Source organism: Eschrichtius robustus, chromosome 2 (genome assembly GCF_028021215.1).
Source record: "Eschrichtius robustus isolate mEscRob2 chromosome 2, mEscRob2.pri, whole genome shotgun sequence".
Lineage (NCBI taxonomy): Eukaryota > Metazoa > Chordata > Mammalia > Artiodactyla > Eschrichtiidae > Eschrichtius > Eschrichtius robustus.
The window spans coordinates 148,287,811-148,307,127 of NC_090825.1; the positions used below are offsets into that span (position 1 = coordinate 148,287,811).

General features: G+C 51.7%; 1 protein-coding gene and 1 long non-coding RNA gene across 7 annotated transcripts in view; one reads left to right on the forward strand and one right to left on the reverse strand.

The window, feature by feature from the left end:
- Window positions 1–239: 239 nt before the first annotated feature.
- On the reverse strand, window positions 240–13,221 carry STC2 (stanniocalcin 2). The gene is made up of 4 exons (XM_068536375.1): window positions 11,729–13,221; window positions 9,523–9,665; window positions 6,469–6,680; window positions 240–1,380 (listed from the first exon to the last, which is right to left on the reverse strand). Exons 1-4 carry the CDS (start codon window positions 11,877–11,879, stop codon window positions 978–980), a joined length of 909 nt encoding a protein of 302 aa, XP_068392476.1. The 5' UTR covers window positions 11,880–13,221; the 3' UTR covers window positions 240–977.
- LOC137759763 (uncharacterized) overlaps window positions 12,089–19,317 on the forward strand; it is a 144,520-nt gene continuing 137,291 nt past the window's right edge. The window contains exon 1 of one of the 6 annotated variants that reach the window (XR_011073144.1): window positions 12,089–13,425. This is a non-coding gene — a long non-coding RNA (uncharacterized lncRNA). The remainder of the gene's footprint in view (window positions 13,426–19,317) is intronic. The other 5 variants (XR_011073146.1, XR_011073142.1, XR_011073145.1 and 2 more) reach the window with 5 other exon arrangements.

Here is a 19,317-nt window from a genome sequence, read left to right on the forward strand (position 1 = left end):
GGCTGAGGGTCAGGGTGAGATACCGAAATGCAAAAGGAAATCTGTCAAATGCACTCCTCCTGTGTGCATTTTCCTCCAGGTGTGGCTTTGCCCTAAGTGGCAATGAGCCCACGTCAGGCAGTCAGATGTGCGGCTACACTGCTCTTTGATTCCTTTTAAAATAGCACTAAAAACAATTCAGCCCCCAAAGATGGGTTGTTTTTTGTTTTCCCTTGAGCTGGTTTTAATGACCCAGTTGCTTTGTTTGAAAGCTATTTATTTAGACGACAGATATGGAGATGTAACTGGATAAATAAAAAAAAAAAGTGAAATCGAGACTTGAAGCAGTGGTTAAAATACAAACACACAGGGGCCACTCCCTCGGACAGGGTGCCCCAGACAGAACAATGGCTCAGAAATTACACTTAGAACCCTCACCCGCCCCTTCCCAAGTTGCTCCAAACCTCAAGGTCCCATGCAAGAAACTGGATTTGGTTTGGCACCAAGCACCCACACGGCCCCTGCTTCCTCTCCACCCTTCTCCTGATTCCCAGGGAGATCTTCACACCCACTCCTGCACCGGAATCCAGCTGCCCTCCACCAAGACAGCACCAGAAGCTGCGGTCTGGGCCGCGACCCAGCCCCGGGGGTCACCCCCGCCCCTCCCCATCGCCTCCCACAGCAGAGGGAACCGCAGGCTGCCGCCCAGGGGCTCCGCGGATGGAAAGAAGGCAAAGTTGCAATGAGGACGCCGGCTGGCTCCCTCCCTTCGGGATGTGCAGGTGCGGGACCCAGCGGGCACAACCGAGCCCTCGCTGCTGCCCAGGGAGTCTCCGCTTCACCTGTTCATGCCGCTAACATACACCTCCATCAAGTCCGCAATCCCCATCAAATCCTGCGTGTGACATCCCCCCTCTTTAATGGCAAATGTTTTGGAATGTCCAGAGAGAAGAAAATGGACGGCGTGGAGGAAAGATTTCCCGGCCGGGCCTTTCGTTTCACCTCCGGATATCAGAATACTCAGACTGTTCATCCTCCCACTCGCTGCTTCCAGAAGTTCCCTGGGCCCCGTGGCCGGCCGCTCTACCCCGGGTGTGGGCATTTGCGTGGCTCTTGCTACCTCGCTCGCCCTTGGCACCTCGGCGGGTCTCCTGACTGCTGGGCTCCGAGAGGTGGTGACCTGCTTCGCCGTGGTGGCCCCTGGAGACCTTGGCCCTGTGGCCCTGGAGCTGGCGCTCGGGAGGCGCCGTGGGAGGCCTCTGGATGGCCGAGGTGCAGAAACTCAAGATGGAGCACAGACTTCCCCAGTTCTGCTCACACTGAGCCTGGACGCTGTGCGTGATGGCCTCCTTCACCTCCTCCCCACAGGTCAGCAGCAGGTTCACCAGGTCCACGTAGGGTCTGGAGATTGAGAGAGAGACCCAGGATGCAGTACGCCTGCAGAGGGCAGGACCGATATACCAGGGGAGAGGGATGTGACCAAACGCTCGGCTTGGGTTTGGTTTGGTGGAAGATCTTTCTGGAACTACCTGAAGCCTTTACCCATATTCTTTGGAGTACTGGTCTCAACCAACATTGACTGAGTGGCCATTACGTACCGGGCTCCGTGCCAGGCATTGGAGAGAATTGGAGGCTGGGGAGAGAGCCTACCACAAGGAAAAGGGCCAGTGAGGGACTTCCCTGGTGGTCCTGTGGTTAGGAAGCCGCGCTTCCACTGCAGGGGACCGGGTTCGATCCCTGGCTGGGGAACTAAGATCCTGCATGCCATGCACAAAAAAAAGGGCCAGTGACAATTCACAGGTGCATATGCTAGAAGTCTAGGAAGAATCTCTGGGGAGGGGGGGTGGGCAAGAACGCCAGCTGTGTGAATAAGAGGGCAGGGGAGCTCCGGGTCTGTTTAGGGTGTGCTAGCTAGGAGGATTTTAGCGGGAGTGGAGATGGGTCTTGGAGCCAGTGGGATACTTAGGCAAATGGTGAAGGGCCTTAAATACCAAACTGAGGAGTCTTTATGGCAGGGAAGCGAGGTTGGCTGGCTTTGCACGGGGTGTCCTTCTCCTAGGTGAGCCTTGTAAGTGAGGCTCCCAAGAAACCATCCTACCCATGGTCTGTGTTTGCCCCCGGTTTGGGCTCATAGTGATAAAGGGTGTTTTGGGAAGTTTCTGGATGCACTCTCCTCTGTATCTGGAGGAGTCCGGAACAGGCAGAGAAGGGTGGGGGGATGTGAGTTCCCACAGAGCTCTTCCCCTCCTTGGTAGCAGAGGCTGAGGTGGGGGAGTGGCTGTCTAAGCCTCTCTATGCTTCCAATCTGGGCTTCCCCACAACGGGAGATGAGGGAGGGGAGAGCTGGCTGAGAGGGCTCTACGTGCTTGGGACGAGAGCCAGCTGTCTGTGAAATAAGCACGCTGGGATCCCAAGGGGAGGGCCAGTTGCTCAGGCCATCCCAGCTGCCCCGGGTTGTTCTTTAGGAAAGTGCTGGATGACCACGTCATGCAAACCTTCCTCCTGTGGGTGGGAGGTGTGTGCAGAAAGCTGGAGCAGTGTGCCAGCTTCTTATATGTTGGGGCCCATCTGGCAAAAGGTACCCCCAGGCAATGGGCCCTCCTGGCCCACTCACTGAGCCTTTCTTACATCTCACTGGCCTTTTAAGATCCCCGAGGTGGGAGAGGGGCATGGAGTGTTCCATGTGGCTAACCAGCTTTCTTAAGCAGTCCTCACTGGCAGAATTTCTGGGTATCTCTGATCATGAACATTGAAGCTCTGGGCCGTCCCTTTGGGCAGGAAATCACTCTGGAACGTGAGATCATTTGTAAGAAGAAGAACGAGAATTTTTTCCTCTGTGAGCCTGGACCACCTGGGGGGCTGCATGATAGCGCATTTAATCTTTTCTCCGCAAGTTGACAGTTGTCGCCAAGCAGGAAGAGCAGATTGTGTTTTGAGACTTGTGAAGTAGTTTACTGCCATTTTTATGAATTAGTCCTCAAGTTGTAATTGAGTGAACTGTCCTCATTTCATCGATATAAAAAAGGAGACGAGGCGGGGGGAAAATGTGGCTTTGGAAGCTTCTGGGCTGGGAAGGCCTGGGGCTGGGCTGAGAGTAGAGAGGAGGACTGTTCTGGCTGATAGAGATCAAGCTGCCTTTTAAGGCCTACTTGATGCCTTCAGAGTCAGAGAGTCTGGGCACGGCTGATGGGCAGGGTGCTGAAACTCTCTAAGGCAGGCCCCTAACCGTGACAAGGACAGCGGTGACCCGTGTCTGCTTGAGTTAAGAGACGAGGGCATGGGGCAACACAAGGGAAATGCTCCCTGCATGTCTGTTTCCTTCCATCTTTTGAAAACTAGCAACTGACTGCCTCAGGGAGGTCAGGGTCACCGAGTATGTCTGCTAGAGCAGCATCGGGATTTTAGCATCTGATCCTACCTGCCACCCCCTGGGGCTAGATGGGCAAATCGCGCAGGCTGAGCATCTGTCCTTTGGGGATGCTCTTCTTCACGTTTCTTTCCCCAGGGTAAGGGGAGGGGCCTCTTGGGAATGCACAGACTGCCTCTTGGCCTCCTTCGCCAGGGCGTCCTGCCCACCAGAGGAGCTCTCCGAATCCCGAGGCGGTCCCGGAAGGCTGGACTGGCCCACGCTCTCTTGTGCCCTCAGCGCTGTCGGCTGAGGAGAAAGCTGTGAACTGTGGGGAGGGCTGTGTGTTCATCTAAGCTTGTTCCGAGCTGGCATGGTGCCTTCTCCGGCTGCTAGCTCAGCCCGTGTCTAATGACAAAGCCCAGCTCTCTCCACTGGGCGTCAGCAAGGCTAAAAGATTTTTTAAAATACTTGGAGCGGGACGTGCCTGGAGGCTGCCAGCACTCAGTGACAGGGTGCGTGGTGGCCAAGCGGTTGATAGGGAGGAAGTGGGATGGGAAGGGGTGAGGGGAGCAGAGGGGAGTGGAGAGTTTGAAGGAAGCCCCTTTAACTGAACGTGTTTTGGGGTGGGTGAGGACCAGGTTGAGGGATGGGGGAGACGTGGATTCTGGAGTGACTGTGATTTCCTCCTCTGTAGAGGGAAGAGCAAATTCAGTTTTCATTTTCTTATCTGTGGCCAACGTCACACATTCTTAAATGGTCTTCTTGATGTTTGGGGGACTGATGGGATCTTTGGTGCCCAAATCAGTTAAGATAGTTAAAAAACAAAAACGTCAGTTCAGCTTGAAGTACTAGTTGCCGCAGCGTGTAGTCGTGGCTTCAGGAGGGGAGGTAGTGGGGATCTGTGGGGAGCCAGAGGTGCCGGCTTAGCAGGAGGCAAGATGACTTGTACACAGTCACACTGAGAATTTAAGAAAATGCCCCAGGTTTGCTTTCGGGATGGACCACCAGCATTTCCAGAGCAGGCCTGGGTGGGGGCTATGTGTTGGCTCTAAATGATGTAAGGAGTCCTTTGGAAGTAAGGGTCCCGTGGCCCCATGGACCATGTTTCCGTAGAGGAGATGTCAGAAAGCCACAGTACTTTACCTCTCCTTAAATTCAAGGTGGGGAGGGTGGCGAAAAACCTCAAAACCTTCAGTTTCCCCACGGAAGACGTTTCTCCAGAAAGACAAAGTCTTCTTGGCTCCAAGAACGTACCGTAGAATTAAAAACTAGTGCCCCGTCATCCATTCTTGAGGCCAACAAACTATCTCTAAAGGATGACAGTGGGCTGAGGACAAATGAACTTCATGAGTTTCTCAGCCATGGGGTGTCTGCCTCTTGCAGGGGCACCTTGAAGGAAGGAAATTTCACAGTGCTCTGCTGGTGGAATGGGGCTGTTTCTGAGAAAAGGGAAAAATCCTGCCACATTTGGGGACCACTGAGCCTTTAGCCGGTCTAGGGGGGAGAACGCAGCCTAGGTTACAAGGAGGTTTGAGGTCTATTCCCGACAACTGGCTTCAGAATCACCAATTCCCAAGTTAAAAAGTAGGAATTGAACCTCAGAGTAAGACCTTTAACCTCTTAGCTTCACTTTCTTCCTCTGTTATATGAGGACAGTATTCTCTGGCTTGTAGCACTGTTGGGAAAGGTAAATGAGATAATCCAGGTAAAGTCTCTGGCCAAAGGGCCTGGCCCACTCAGAAAATGATAGTTATTGTTATTGCTATTGTTGTTGATGTTATTGTTGCTTTGTTTTTCTATAGGGATTTGGAAGAATAGAAAATATTTTATCAGGCGTTAGTGTAACTCAAGGAAAAGCCACATCGGTTTGCTCTTGGCAAGAGCTGCCGGCAGAGATTCATGGTGAATCTTATAATTCTAACACTGCACCAAGGGGTGCTGCAAGATACCTAGAGCCTCATAATCAAGTGGAAAGTGACAGGCGACGGTTGCCGTCCTCTGTGATCTAAGTGGTGTATGTGGGGGTGGGGAGTGGCCTGTTTAGCGACATAGCTGAGGGAGGCCATGGCACAAACTAAGGAGCAAGAGTTCATAAAATTGTACTGATTTGGCTCAATGAGTCACTGTGTAAAGACTAACAGTGCTATGACTTGTACTGGACTGCTTGGCTAGTAGCTTACTTTCTGCTCTAAGTTCCCAAGGAAGGCGCCATTGTAACCTTCAGGGGCTACTGTGTTAGGAGCAACGACGTACCCACATGTTTTACTACTCCTCAAAATTTAGGATCCTATAGGGATGTTTTTTAAGGAAGGAGATGTCCTGGGTTTATGATCGAATTGCAAGTCTTCCAATAAGTACGTTCCTATTTCCTCACTTTGGCATAAAGGTGTTTAGCTGATTAAAGTTTTCGTCATTTCTTTTGTATTTTCTCTGGGAGGGCGTTAATGTTAGAGAAGGTGAATTGGACCTTCTAAAGGGAAGGAGAGCTTATGGAGGCAGGAAAAAAAGCTATTGGCATGTAAGAGTGTAAGTCCTGGAGCCGGACCGCCTGGCTCCTTATCCTGGCTTTGCCTTTCATTGTCTGTGCGACCTTTACCGCAGTGAACCTCAGTTTTCTCATCTGTAAAGTGGAGATGAGAATGGTACCTAGCTCACGGCGCTGTCATGTGGATCAAGTGAAAAATTCCTATGAAGCCCTTAGCACAATACCTGGCACTTAGTACATGCTCAATATATATGATCAGCTCTCGGCCGTCTGCCGGGGCGCCTACATGGCTACTTGGAACACTCAGCACCGTTGGGATCTTGGCTGAGGGGAAGACGAAAGGTATTTCCGAGTTCTACACATCTCATGCTCGGTGAAAAGATTTCCTGTGGCTACTGCTTAGGATTTCGAAACCGATGGTGGCAATTTCTTTTGCTTTTCCTGAAGGCCAGCTGGTAAGGGGACTCCCAGGGAGTCAGTGCGCCGCCTTCTGAGGTAAACCACAACCTTCCCAGTTTGTCAGGAGAGTTCAGCCTCTACAAGCCAGCCCCTCAAACCGAGGGAGACTCTCCTCCAGCCCCAGCGGGCCTCCCCTTCCTCTATCCTAGTTGCACCATTCCCTTCCCCCTCCCCGCCCCCAGAGGGCAGCACTCACTCGTGCAGCAGTAAGTCCTTGAAGTGGATCATCTCCACTATCACCCGGGTGTTCTCCTGGGCGGCAGAGCACAGGTCGTGCTTGAGGTAGCATTCCCGCTGTAACTGGAACACCATCTCCTTGATGGCTGGGCACTTCCGGCTTATGCAGCTGAATCTGTGCCGCAGAGCGTGGGCCTTACACTTCAAGGCATCTTTGATGAAGGACTTGCCCTGAGAGCAGAGGGGACAGCGGAGGGGGGGGGGGGGGGCGGAAGAGACCAGTCCTTGTTACACACTTCGACTTTTTTACCCTTTTTGGGCTTACAAGGGATTCTTCTGACAACTGAACTCCAAGGCCCTGCCACACACGGACACCCTTGCAGGTGACAGGCTGAGGCTACATCAGGAGGTCCGTCCAGAGTGACGTGATACCCCCGCATCTGGCCCCAAAGGATGTTACTTGGGAGACAAACGCATCGGCCTCCTTCCTCCTGACCTGCTCTGCTAGCCTTCCTGGTCCTGGGCCTCCCATGGCCCTCCATCCTCAAGGTGGCCCACTGTTGGCCGTTTGGTGGCAACGCTTCTGGAACACAAAGGGGAATTTGGCCAGGCATAAATCCAGAACTCCTTGGTGGTGCCCAGCAAGAGTTTTTCTCAAGTAGAAAGTGCCTGCTTGTCCAAATCTCACATCTTTCCTTGCTCCTTCTAGTGATGTCAAGATCGGGTGCTAGCTGGGCCTCCCTTCTCTGTCTCAGTGCCTCCTGCCACCCCCAACCCATACTCTCTCTTGCCTCCTCCTAGCCTTTAAGGAGGAGCATTCTTTTCCTTTTTGAAAGCAATTCGACTCCTTTAAACTGTTAGGGTTATTGCCTCTAAAAGGCCCGCCTGGCACACTGCCTGGCAGCATCTGGAGCCTGAACTGCCCAACTGACAGCCCCTCCCCCATGCTCCCGGCCTCTGAGTGGCGAAGGCAGCCAGGCATACATCTGGCCTACAGTTCTCTTTCCTGGCAACCCCATTAGATTGCTCTTATCCTAGAAAGGAGACAGCTGTTCGGGGTGTGGAGGCGAGCCCGGGCCGGCAGCTCCCTTATCAACCTCCCGGGGCAGAGAGGCACTGTGGGATACCTACCCAGGGATCCCCACACCCCACTTACTATAGAAACAAGCTGTCGTTGGAGAGGTCACCCCCTGTTTTTAGACAGGCCCGGACGTACCGGAGTTGAGAAAGTAAATGGGTTTAGGTTGGAAGTGGGAAGCCAGCCAGCATGTTTATTTCAGTTCTCTCCTTTAGAAGCAGTTGAAATGTCTACAGATAGTGTCTGATCACTGAAAAACCACCTCCCCATAGCCCCCTTTCCTCTGACTCTCCAGTGGGAGCCAAATAGGATGGAGGGTAGGGTGTGCCACTTTATCAAGTAGTTATGGGCTGAGATCTGACTTGAAAGGGATGCTTCTGACTTGAGAACACGCTGCTGTTGGTTGAGAAAAAAAGGGAAGATTAATGTATGCGCGGGCTGCAGTAATATGCTCTGGTATTCTTCCCTGACATCCTGTGGGATTGCCCTGAAATACACATCTTTCCTCCGGATTTCCTATTACGTTTCCTAATTCCAGTTAATCCAGAAGGGATGCTGTATTAGGGAGTCTCAAGGAGTTCAAACGTTCTATTCCTCTTTCCTTCCCCGGTTTCTGTTTCCCCTGCTGCCACCCCACATCCTCTGTAGCGGAGGCTGCCAGCCCTGTCACATTGCTTTCTGGTTCCCAGGCGTTGCTTTGTCAGGCTCTCTACAGGATGTCAGTACAGGGTGACTGGTGATGTTCATAAATCACACCTAAACTGTTGGCCTCATCCAAACACTGTCATGGCTCTCCAATGAATTGGGAGAGGAAGTCTGTAACCACTGCAGGGTACTTCATAGTGCATCTACGGGCTGGGGAGGACATGAAGGAGATGAGCCTAATGCTCCACTCCATCTGAAATGTGTTTGGATCGTGGGTACTGGAGCCATAAAGTTGCTTGTTGGGTTCTTTTCCTGCCCACACAGCAACTGGGCTTTACCCTGGGGACCCTGGGATAACTGAAGTGGGTCAGGCCCTGACTATATTTATTATATAGAGCAGGACTCATTCAGGGTTCCGACTTCTCAGGTTGGGAAAGGAGGATCTGCTACTTAGGAGGGAGAAAAGTCTGCTCTTCTGGAGGCCCTGATTTATCCATGCTGCCTGCCCCCATGCCCTCTAATTTATTTATTTATTTATTTATTTATTTATTTATTTATTTATTTATTTATTTATTCTTGGCTGTGTTGGGTCTTCGTTGCTGCGCGTGGGCTTTCTCTAGTTGCGGCGAGCGGGGGCTACTCTTCGATGCGGTGCGCGGGCGTCTCATTGCGGTGGCTTCTCTTGTTGTGGAGCACGGGCTCCAGAGCGCAGGCTCAGTAGCTGCGGCGCACGGGCTTAGTTGCTCCGCGGCATGTGGGATCTTCCCTGACCAGGGATTGAACCCGTGTCCCCTGCATTGGCAGGTGGATTCTTAACCACTGCGCCACCAGGGAAGTCCCCCACATGCCCTCTAGGACATGATGAATTTCTACAAATTTTGTGTCTCTTTTATTCTTGAAAATAGCTTTCGGCATGGTCAGTTGGAGTCCCTGCCCTTCCCCCCTCAACGTACTGCTCCTAAATGTGATGGGCCTTGCAGACCGGGTTCTGGGTAGCCAGACATCCTTAGGTGTCCCTTCGAAGGTGTTTATTATTTATTATGACTTTTGTCTTCTCTGCTAAGAATCCTCAGATAAGTGTTCAACTTGGTGTCCGTTCCACTCTGTGTGTGGAGACACAGTTGAAGAGTGGAGAAAGATTTAGCCTACATGACAGGTCCAGAAAGCTGAACGCCAGGAGTGGAGTGGGGAGTCACTGGCATCCTGCTGTTCACCTAGAAGGTCTCTGGCAAGTGCTAAAACCCACCATGACGATCAGCTAAGAAAATCTGTTAACAAGTCTCTCCAATGAACATTTCGATCACGCTACGCTAACACAAAACATTCTTGGCGCTCAATATGGTTTTTTACCTGGGCATCAAATTTTCCAGCGTTGTGCAGAAAAGTCATGCAAATTCCATGTAAGCCCCGTATCTCACAAGAGTTGTTCTCGAAACATTCAAACACGCCACACCCCACATCGCCAGCGTTGACCAAGCAGTGCTGGATTTCCGCTAAAATGAGAATTACATACAATCATATACAAAATTCTCAGCCATGCTGGGGAGTGCAGAGAGGCGGGTTGAAATAAAAGTAATGACTAAAAGAAAATTTAAGAAAAAAAGTTAGAAGTGACTATTTCAGGATCTAAAAAACCAGGGAAAGAAAATTTCATCACTTAATCTACTTATGAAAATGTATTTGTAAATATTTGTAAAAAATTAGCCAAACCTACATTGCGAAAGTCACAATTTGAAGTTAGGTCTGAACACTCCATTTTTCATCCTTCTCATCTTATTAAAGTATTTGTGGGAATACTTAGTTTGAAAGCATAAGATATTTCAGCTTTCTAAACCCACAGACAAAAATAAAATTTCAACCGATTAGCTTGCTCTTTCCCTTCTGTACTTCATCAATGAAATACCCTTCTCTACTTGGATGGAGCTGCTGCTATTAAATCAAGGCCATTTCCTTCCTGACCCCCAAATGAAAGCGTCCAAAAAGCAGTTTCAATTCAGCTTTATGATTCAACATCTAAAAATCAAAACAAAATTCCTATTAAGGCAGCGCCTCCAAACCATCCGCATTAAAAATACCAGGCTAGGGAAGCTGCGGTTTGCAAGCAAGCTCAGGAATAGAGTCAGATGGGGGCTAGTCTGCAGAAACGCAACCTTCGCAGTTAGAGGCTCCTTTTAAACAGAGATCCGGGGTGAGCTGTCGCTTCATCCCCTAGAATTCCCGCGACCCGGGAGTTTGCTGCCCTCCTTCGCAGAATGTGGCCCTAATTCGTCTCTGTGAAAGGACAGGCTGAGAGGGAGTTAACTGTCAGGCTGCCGCGCGCAAAGTCTGTCTTCCTTCCCTCCCCCTACCCAATTCCTTGACTTAAACCAACCACAAAATTACATCAGAAAAGTATATTTTGGAAGAAGGGCGGGGTCGGAGGAGATAATCCACATTCAGATTAAATCTGCGGAGAGAACGAGGGGCGTGTATTTATTGAGGGTCACCACCTAGCGAAAATCACGTTCGAGTCTCAGGGAAAGCTCTGGGACTTTCCCTGAGGAGAGGGTGGGCGAGGGTCCTAGGATGAGCGGCGCGCGGGCCGCGGGTGCTGGGACCCGCCTATGGAGGTGGGAGACTCCCGGATGACCCCACGCGCGGCCCCGGCGCGCCGGCCAGGAGCGCGCAGGGCCGCGATTCACTCGCTCCGGGCGTCGCTAATGGGCACTCGTGCATTCCTGCTCGTGCGGTGAGCGCACGCACGCCGCCCCCGGGTTCGCAGGCCCCCTAAATAAAGGGAGGGCCGTGAAGAGCGAAGGAGCTGTAGGCAGATTTTCTTCCTCTCCAGGAGGCTGGGAAAAGGGCCAGCCCCGAGCCCTGCACGCCTGGCTGTGCTCGGCAGCTTGTGGGTGAGCGGAGAGCCGGTCGAGCAGCTGCGGCGCACGGTTCGGGCCGTGTCACCATTTCTTCCCTTGCTGACCTGCCCTGGAGCTGGGGACGGCGGCAGCACCGCAGAGGTACGCTTTTGCGCCACCCGCCCCTACCCGTTCCGAAAGGAATGCCCCCTAAGGGGAAAGTTCAAAATGCAGTTTGTCTCGCCTACAAAGTTCTCGGATGTCGGGCATCTTTTGAGGAAGGGGAGAAGCGGTCCTGCCGCGGCCGGCCGGCTGGGAAGAGAAGTTCTCCGGGTTCAGGGCGCAGCGCCGCTCCGGAGACCCTCCGTGCCTCCCGCAAGGCGGTCAGGATGGAGCAGGGAGCTTTGAACCGGACCGGGGACTCCGGAGCCGGCACTGGCCGCGTCAGGCGCTGCTTCATTTACCCTCGACCCAGGGAGGACAGCAACAAGTCCTGCCCCAGCCATTTCATCACCCTGCCAGCACGTGCGGATTCCGGGCGCGCGGAGCCCGGCGCGGACCTCGCTTTGCCTCGCGCTTTCCTTTGCACGTCCTACGCCACCCCAAGAGTTTGCGCGGCCCAGGGTGGGCGCCCGGTTCCGGGCGAAGCGCCCGGGGCGCTCTGCGTGGGTGCCGGGTGTCTTCTCCCAGCAGCTCCCCGCCGCTGGGGCGCACGCACTTACCTGTGTTCTGCAAGGACAGACGGCCTTTCTGCTGGGATCCCCTGTCTTGGGGACCTTCGGGCGGATTGGTGGCGTCGGTCCCTCGCGCCGGGTCGAAGGTAGCCAACACCAAAGCCAGGGTCACGAACTGGCGCAGCCGCTCGGCACACATGGTTCTTGGTGTAAACCTCCCGCCCGGAGACCTGGATTCTTTGTGCTCCCCTCCTCCTCTTCCTCCTCCTTCGCCGCTTCCCCTCCTCCTCCCACTCTTCCTCCTCGCTCGCCTTTTCCCTCCTTGCGGCCGCGGCTCGGATAGAGGTTACCCAGCGCCCTCCCGTAGCTCTCTGGAGAGCATGTGACCAGGCCGTTAGCGGCGCCGCGAGTGCCCGGCAATGGCAGGGATGGTGCCTCAAATATCCCTGGACGCTCTGGTGTCACTTGAATGAAGGAGTCGAGCAGGTGTTGTCCCGGCGGCTGGACCAATCCGAGACCCCCGCCCGTTTGACAACACGGTCGGGAGGCGTGGCCTGTGCCCAACTACTACGGGAGGAAGCCGAGCGCCGCTGGGAGCGTCTGACAAAGTTGCAGACCTGGCGGCGGCCACGCGTTTGCGTGCGTGTGTGAGTGTGTGAGAGCGCGGCCGGAGATGCATGCGCGTGTGCGGGTGCTCGAGGGCAATGGCCGAACGGACTTAAAAAAATAAAAGCGAATTCCAGCTCCGGTTGCAGCTAAAGAAGGGCGAGAGGGGACAGTTTGCGCTGGGACAGCGTCCGCCCGGGCTCCTGACTCGCATCACACCCGCATCGGGCTGGGAAAGTTTCCTCTTTCTGCCTGTTGGAATTCACTTGAGATTCCCAGCCCCGAGGATTGGAGAAGCTTCCTGGATACAGTGATGCTGGGGCCAAACTGGGCACATATGGGAATTCCTGGCGTTGTGACGCTTTGCATTAAAAAAAAAAAACAAAACCGCAAACTATTTAAGATAGGAGCAGAGCACTAGATATAGGACTTAGCCTGAGCGACTGCCCCATCTTCCTCTTTTCGCCCCTCTTTGGTGGGACTTGGTGCCAGATGCTCGCCCCTCCCTCAGTCCAGACGGATTCCGGGCTGGGCTGCAGGGATCCAGGTGACTGACTGGACCTGCATCGTTTCCAGGTGGGGGGCTGGGAGGCCCAGGCAGCCCTGAGTCAGCTCGCCGAGGCGCATCGCGTGCCCCAGAGGCTGGAGCTTGAAAGGCAACTTTACGCGTCTCCAAACATACTCTTCCATTTTCCCAAAGCGCTACTCGCCACCCCATTCTGGTTCCCTTTACTCTTCATTCATCGGATGGAAAAGGTCAAAAAATTCTCCCCAAACCCTAAAAACAAAACCCGAGGAAATTCTCTCCGTCTCTCTTCCTTGTTCGAGCTCCCTCCCCAAGCACGGCCGGGGCTGGATTGCCCCCGACCGCTTTCTCCCCCGGCCTGCGGAAGCAGGGAGAAAGTTGGGCGCCGCTCGGAGCGCCTCTTCCCCCGCTGTGTGTGTACGTGTGCACGCTCACGTCTCCCCGGCGCCTGGGCTGGGGACAGGAACTGCTCCGGGCACCGTCAGTCCGACGGCGCTGCTCTGGGGGCTTGCAGGGCTGGGGGAGGGCGGGGACGCGAGCGCCGCGCCACTCACCCCGGCTTGACGCTCCCTCGCCCCTCCCCCGCCGTCTCCATCCTCCTCCAGGAGAACAGGTGAGCCCGGGTACCAGCTGCCACCCCCCGCCCCGGCCCCGGCCCCGGCCCCGGCCCCGCTCTGCTCCCTGCCCTCTGCGGTAATGCGCCGGGGAGGTTTCATCACCCACTGCCCGTGGCGACGCGGCCCTGGGTCTCCGCGGCGGGGCGCACTGCGAGCCTCGTTGGGGCAGCCATGTGACACGGTTGGGGGAGGGGGTGCGGAGACGCTGGGGCCGGGTCATCCTCCGGCCGCCGTTCGGCTTCCAAAGCTCTCTTCCCAGGGTTCCGGATGCACGAGGGCGTTAGGAAGGGGGGTGGGGGCAGGGTGGGCGCCTCTGGCCGCGGCTGTCCAGCGCATCCAGTGGCCTTGAGGTGGGAGGAATGAAAGGGGGGGGGGTGTCGGGTGGGCTCTCCCCGGGGTTGCAGCGCCTGGGACCTGCTGTCCACCATCCCCACCCGATTTCAGAGCCCAAGGAAATGGTCACTTTGAAGGTCCGAGTCTGCAGCAGTGGCAAGAAACTGACCACTCATGCCCATGATTCCAATAACAATTACTTCTTGCAGCCTCAGAGCTTTGGGGGAAGGAGGTGGCGTACAAGTACATTAAAATAGGTGGTTCGCATTTCCCACCCTGCTTTTGTTTGCGTAGTTAACTTCCTTTATTAGTTTATGAAACACCGTCTCCTGTAGATCCTGAAAAGACAAAACATAACAAAGAAACGGCAGCAGTCTGGCCTCCCACGAACTCCGTAAGCCTCTGAATTTCCTGGGTAGGCTTTCTTTCCTTGGAGAGCCTTTTTAGTAGGTGAGAACATGAGCAATATTGGCGTTAAACAGGGCATCCGGTCTCTTGGTTCTTTGAGCCACGGAAATAGGAGAGGTCCAGGGGGTGGGAGCAAGCCGACCTTTGTTGGATGCAGACTCTCTGAGTCTTCTCGGCCACCTGGAGCAGGGGCCAGGCAGATAGAGGTCTCTGGGCTCCTGCCTCCCGGGGCTGGGGCATGGCCTTTTGCCACCATGAGGACCTGCATATACAAAAATTCATCTTGGGGCTTTTTGCTCCAGTCTCACAGGGGACATTCTTGTCTCCAATCTGAGCCACCTGTCCCTTTAGAACTAAAAGGAAAGTAGTTAGCTGTATTTGAGGTGTTGCAAGTTACAGGTACCAGTTCTTAAGAGTTTGATCTTCAGGCCACTTGGCCAGGGCCAAACATCCAGAGAAGAATGCCCACCCCAGTTCATCCCATCAGGGCTGAGAAAATTCTGCAGAATCAGGAGGCAGTTTCCTGGGATTACCAGTCTAGGCCACAGGCCTGGGGTGGAAGTGGGGAGGGGAGCTCAGGCCCGTGACTGTGTTGTGATCTCCCCTCGTTCCTTCTTCTAGCTCTGTAACTCAGGCCTGGTTTGGCAGACTGCGGCTGGTGACAGTAGGGAGTGGGGAAGGGGCAGTAATAATGATAGTAATTATTATTATTATGACTATAAAGGAAACATGAATTGAGAATAGATACTGGGCCACGCATTGTGCTTGCAGCTTTGGTGTCTCTCTAGGTGGGAATTGAGACTTGGGAGATGCAAGGACGGTCCAGCTGGTATTGCCCTGAGGCTCAGCAGGGAGTCTTGGCTGGACAGACCCTCCTTCTCAGTTTAAGGCCCAACTGGCAGTGGAAAGGATGAGGCAGGCTCACCTCGTGACATCCTGGGGCTTCTGTGGTTAATACGTGGCACCCAAGTTTTCCTCTCTAACTCCACCAGTTAAATCCAAACAGTAAGTAGGTTAATTCGGGTTAGACTTTGAAAGGGGAGAGGATACTAACAAGTAGAAAAGGAACAGAGGGTATCACAGGAGGGAGGACCAGCAGGGGTAAATGAACGGAGGAGATGTGGTGCGTTTTGTATCGGGAATAGGGGTTGCCCAGTTTGGTATTCAAGTGGAAGGTAAAGCTGGCAAGGGCATCTGGGGCCTTGTTGTGGGGCCTTTGTGACAAATCTGTGCTCACCAGAGATCTTGTTTTCACATCCTGATGGCATTTAAGGATGAAACTCCAGGACGCTCTTAGACTAGATTCCCTTTTGGAGTTAGGAAAAGGTCAGGGGCCCAGTGCTGACACTGTGAAGGAGGATATGGATGAGAGGAATGGGAAGTAATTAGTTGGAATCTTGATGTGGGTTGCTATGCCTAGAAAGGTGTTCTTGGAGGATGGGAAGGTAGGAGCAGGTGGGGCCTTGGAGGATGGGAAGTTGTTGGATGATGAGGCAGTATCGCATAGGTTGATACTTGGTGTCTGGTCCAGGCTTTCTGAGTTCCAAAGCCAGAGTGGAAAACGTGGCTTCCTCGTGGAGAGCTCTTCCTCCTGCAAGCCACGCCCCCTCGGGGCCGACTGTCTGGGCTGATGGCACCACCTTATGGTTAGAGAGGGAACTGTCTGACCAAATAGTGGGCTCTCCTCTCTCTCTTCCTGGCTCAAGGGCCTAGGGCACTAATACTGGGTCTTCCACCTTCTCCTCAATTTCCTTAGCAAATCAGTTAATACCGATTTAGGCAATCTCCCCCGTGCAACGACGTGCTTTAATCGCCCCATCAAGAAAATCTCTTTCAAACTTTTTGCTTTTCCTCCCCCATCCTTTGCTATGAGCCCCAAACCTACCCTCATCATGGCTCCTTTGTGTCATGCTTCTATGAGGGAAAATGAAAAAAAGGTATCCAAGTGAAACTGGACAGACAAAATAACAATAGAATACTGCTATAAGGCTTCAAAATTCTTTTTTTTTTTTTTTAAATTATTTATTTATTTTATTTATGGCTGTGTTAGGTCTTCGTTTCTGTGCGAGGGCTCTCTCCAGCTGCGGCAAGTGGGGACCACTCATCATCGCGGTGCACGGGCCTTTCACTGTCGCGGCCTCTCTTGTTGGGGAGCACAGGCTCCAGACGCGCAGGCTCAGTAATTGTGGCTCACGGGCCTAGTCGCTCCGCGGCATGTGGGATCTTCCCAGACCAGGGCTCGAACCCGTGTGCCCTGCATTGGCAGGCAGATTCTCAACCACTGCGCCACCAGGGAAGCCCCAAAATTCTTATAAGTAGACGTCTCTCCCTAAAAAGTCTCTGTCTTTCCCTTTATGTCCTTTCATTAAACCAGTTGTTCCATTAAATAGAATTCAGGAGAAAGGAGACTATATCTTCCATATTTGAGTTTGTTTATTGGTACTACAACAAAATTGCTCTCTACTAATTTTCACCGTAAAAGTCCAGGGCCTCTACTACTGAGCTTGCGCGTCTGGAGCCTGTGCTCCGCAACAAGAGAGGCCTCGATAGTGAGAGGCCCGCGCACCGTGATGAAGAGTGGCCCCCACTTGCCGCAACTAGAGAAAGCCCTAGCACAGAAACGAAGACCCAACATAGCAATCAATCAATCAATCAATTAATCAATAAAATAAATCTTGAAAAAAAAAAAAAAAAAAAAAGTCCAGGGCCTCAACAACATCATGAGTTAAGAGAGCTTTTGTGGGGCTGGTCTGGAAACCTCACCATCATTTATAATATTGTTTATTTAAGGAGAAAATATTCTGAGTTCCCAAAACAACCAACTTCCAAAGGTTTGGAATACACCACTTTTGTGAATTGGACATTTCCTCTATGTTGTAGATTAACAGTCAAACCATAGTCATGGACTGACTGGAAACACAAAAGATGAAAAAGAATTTTAAAAAACCCCAAGAGAATAGGGCCACTGTCTCCTCACAATAAATCCATTTACTGGAAAGAGTGTAAAGCAGTAAACTTCGGTGTCTGATTGTGGTCTGAGTTTTGTTAGTACCTTGCTCTGAAGCCTGCAGAGTATTCCAGAAGCCATCTCTGTTTTCCTCGGGTCATGATTTTTGCTTCCTCACTGTGTGTGGAGACAGACTCTGGGAGAAAACGTCCCAGGCCAGGAGCAGTCTGATCTCCATGGGGAGTGCTGGTGGAGCCCAGAGGTGAGCATTCATGGTCTTGGAATACTATGGAACTTTCTCTCTGACTGGGTTTGGTCCGAGAACTATGGGTAAAGGAAGGGTCTTTTTGTGGGGCAGTTTACCAGGGAGTCAGATTTTGAAGATTTTCACGAAACGACCAAATCTATTAATGTGGTTTAACCATCAGTATACCATCCGGGTCTAGGGGACCCAATTTTAGTTTTTGAGTTTATTTTTTCTGAGCAGTTCTAACTATTTGTAAAGTTTGATATATCATGACTTTGGTTCTTTTGAAAGGAAATTTTTCAAAGATCAAAGAGAACATTTACTTTTTAACAAGAACAGAATAAAACTCATTCTATCTTGAATGTACCATATGGGACCATTGGAGCCATTTATAAATCTAAGACTTCACGGGATCTTAGTGATCTGATTTTTCTTATATCTTGAAATGTTTTCCATTTTATCATCCTAGGAGTTATTTCATCATTACCCATCAATTATTGCCAATTATGCTAAAAATACTAAAATAATAAGAAAATGGAAGAATGATGGAATCACCATCCAGAAGGTTGATGCAATAGTGAAATAAATCATCACGATTGCATCACCCTTCAGTTTTCTTATTACATTTCTTAGAGTATTACATCATCTTTCAAGAAGGTATAAAAGAGGATAGAAGACACCATCTTTTTTTAAAAATAAATTTATTAATTTAATTTATTTTTATTTTTGGCTGTGTTGGGTCTTCGTTGCTGCACGCGGGCTTTCTCTAGTTGCGGCGAGCAGGGGCTACTCTTCGTTGTGGTGCACGGGCTTCTCATTGCGGTGGCTTCTCTTGTTGTGGAGCACAGGCTCTAGGTGCACGGGCTTCAGTAGTTGTGGCACGTGGGCTCAGTAGTTGTGGCACACGGGCTTAGTTGCTCCGCGGCATGTGGGATCTTCCCAGACCAGGGCTCGAACCCGTGTCCCCTGCATTGGCAGGTGGATTCTTAACCACTGCGCCACCGGGAAGCCCCAAGGTCATCATCTTTGTAGTTTTATTATTATCACTTTCATTGCATGCCATGGAGAATACAGAATTTTTCATTGCCTGCACAAAATGGTAAAGAGAAGAAAATTGACAAAGGAAAATGTTTTACAGTAGTTAGACAAATCAGAAGAGACAGCAGCGATGTTGACTCTGATGATAACAGTAAAATTCACCCTGTAAGCAAAGTCTCAGACTCTGAGTTTTACCATACAACATTCTGGATCAATTTTCTCACACTCCAGAATCGATCAATAAACAATATATTTTTGAGGACAAAAAATATGGTATTCTCATCCAGTTAGTCATTCAACAGGAATGATTTCATCACCCAATATTTTGCAGCAAGAACCTGGACTGGGCTTCCCTGGTGGCGCAGTGGTTGAGAATCTGCCTGCCAATGCAGGGGACACGGGTTCGAGCCCTGGTCTGGGAAGATCCCACATGCCGCGGAGCAACTGGGCCCGTGAGCCACAACTGCTGAGCCTGTGCGTCTGGAGCCTTTGCTCCGCAACAGGAGAGGCCGCGATAGTGAGAGGCCCGCGCACCGCGATGAAGAGTGGCCCCCGCTCGCCGCAACTAGAGAAAGTCCTCGCACAGAAACGAAGACCCAACACAGCCAAAAACAAATAATAAATAAATTAATTAATTAAAAAAAAAAAAAAAAAAAAAAAAAAGAACCTGGACTATCCTGTTTTGCTCAGAGAAGGGGAGGCCAATCTTCTTGTACCTTTTGTGGTGTTTGTTCAGCAAAATTTCCTTGATACAGTTTGAAAGGGACAAATGATGAAGTCAGGTGTGTTTACAAAGGTGATCCAAAGAATATTCTTACTAGTGTTTATAAATGTAAGAATGAAAATGCTTTGCAATTATGGAGAAAAGAAGATGACCCTCTTCTCTTTAGGAAAATTACAACCCATCAAAGGTTT

What these genes read in the sequence shown, in the direction of transcription:
- STC2 (XM_068536375.1), bottom strand. Translation starts at nt 11,879, where the DNA reads ATGTGTGCCGAGCGGCTGCGCCAGTTCGTGACCCTGGCTTTGGTGTTG. An exon ending in TCTGTCCTTGCAGAACACAG is followed by an intron (nt 9,666 to 11,728) that starts GTAAGTGCGTGC and finishes TTCTCATTTTAG; the next exon opens with CGGAAATCCAGCACTGCTTG. An exon ending in AAGGACTTACTGCTGCACGA is followed by an intron (nt 1,381 to 6,468) that starts GTGAGTGCTGCC and finishes CTCAATCTCCAG; the next exon opens with ACCCTACGTGGACCTGGTGA.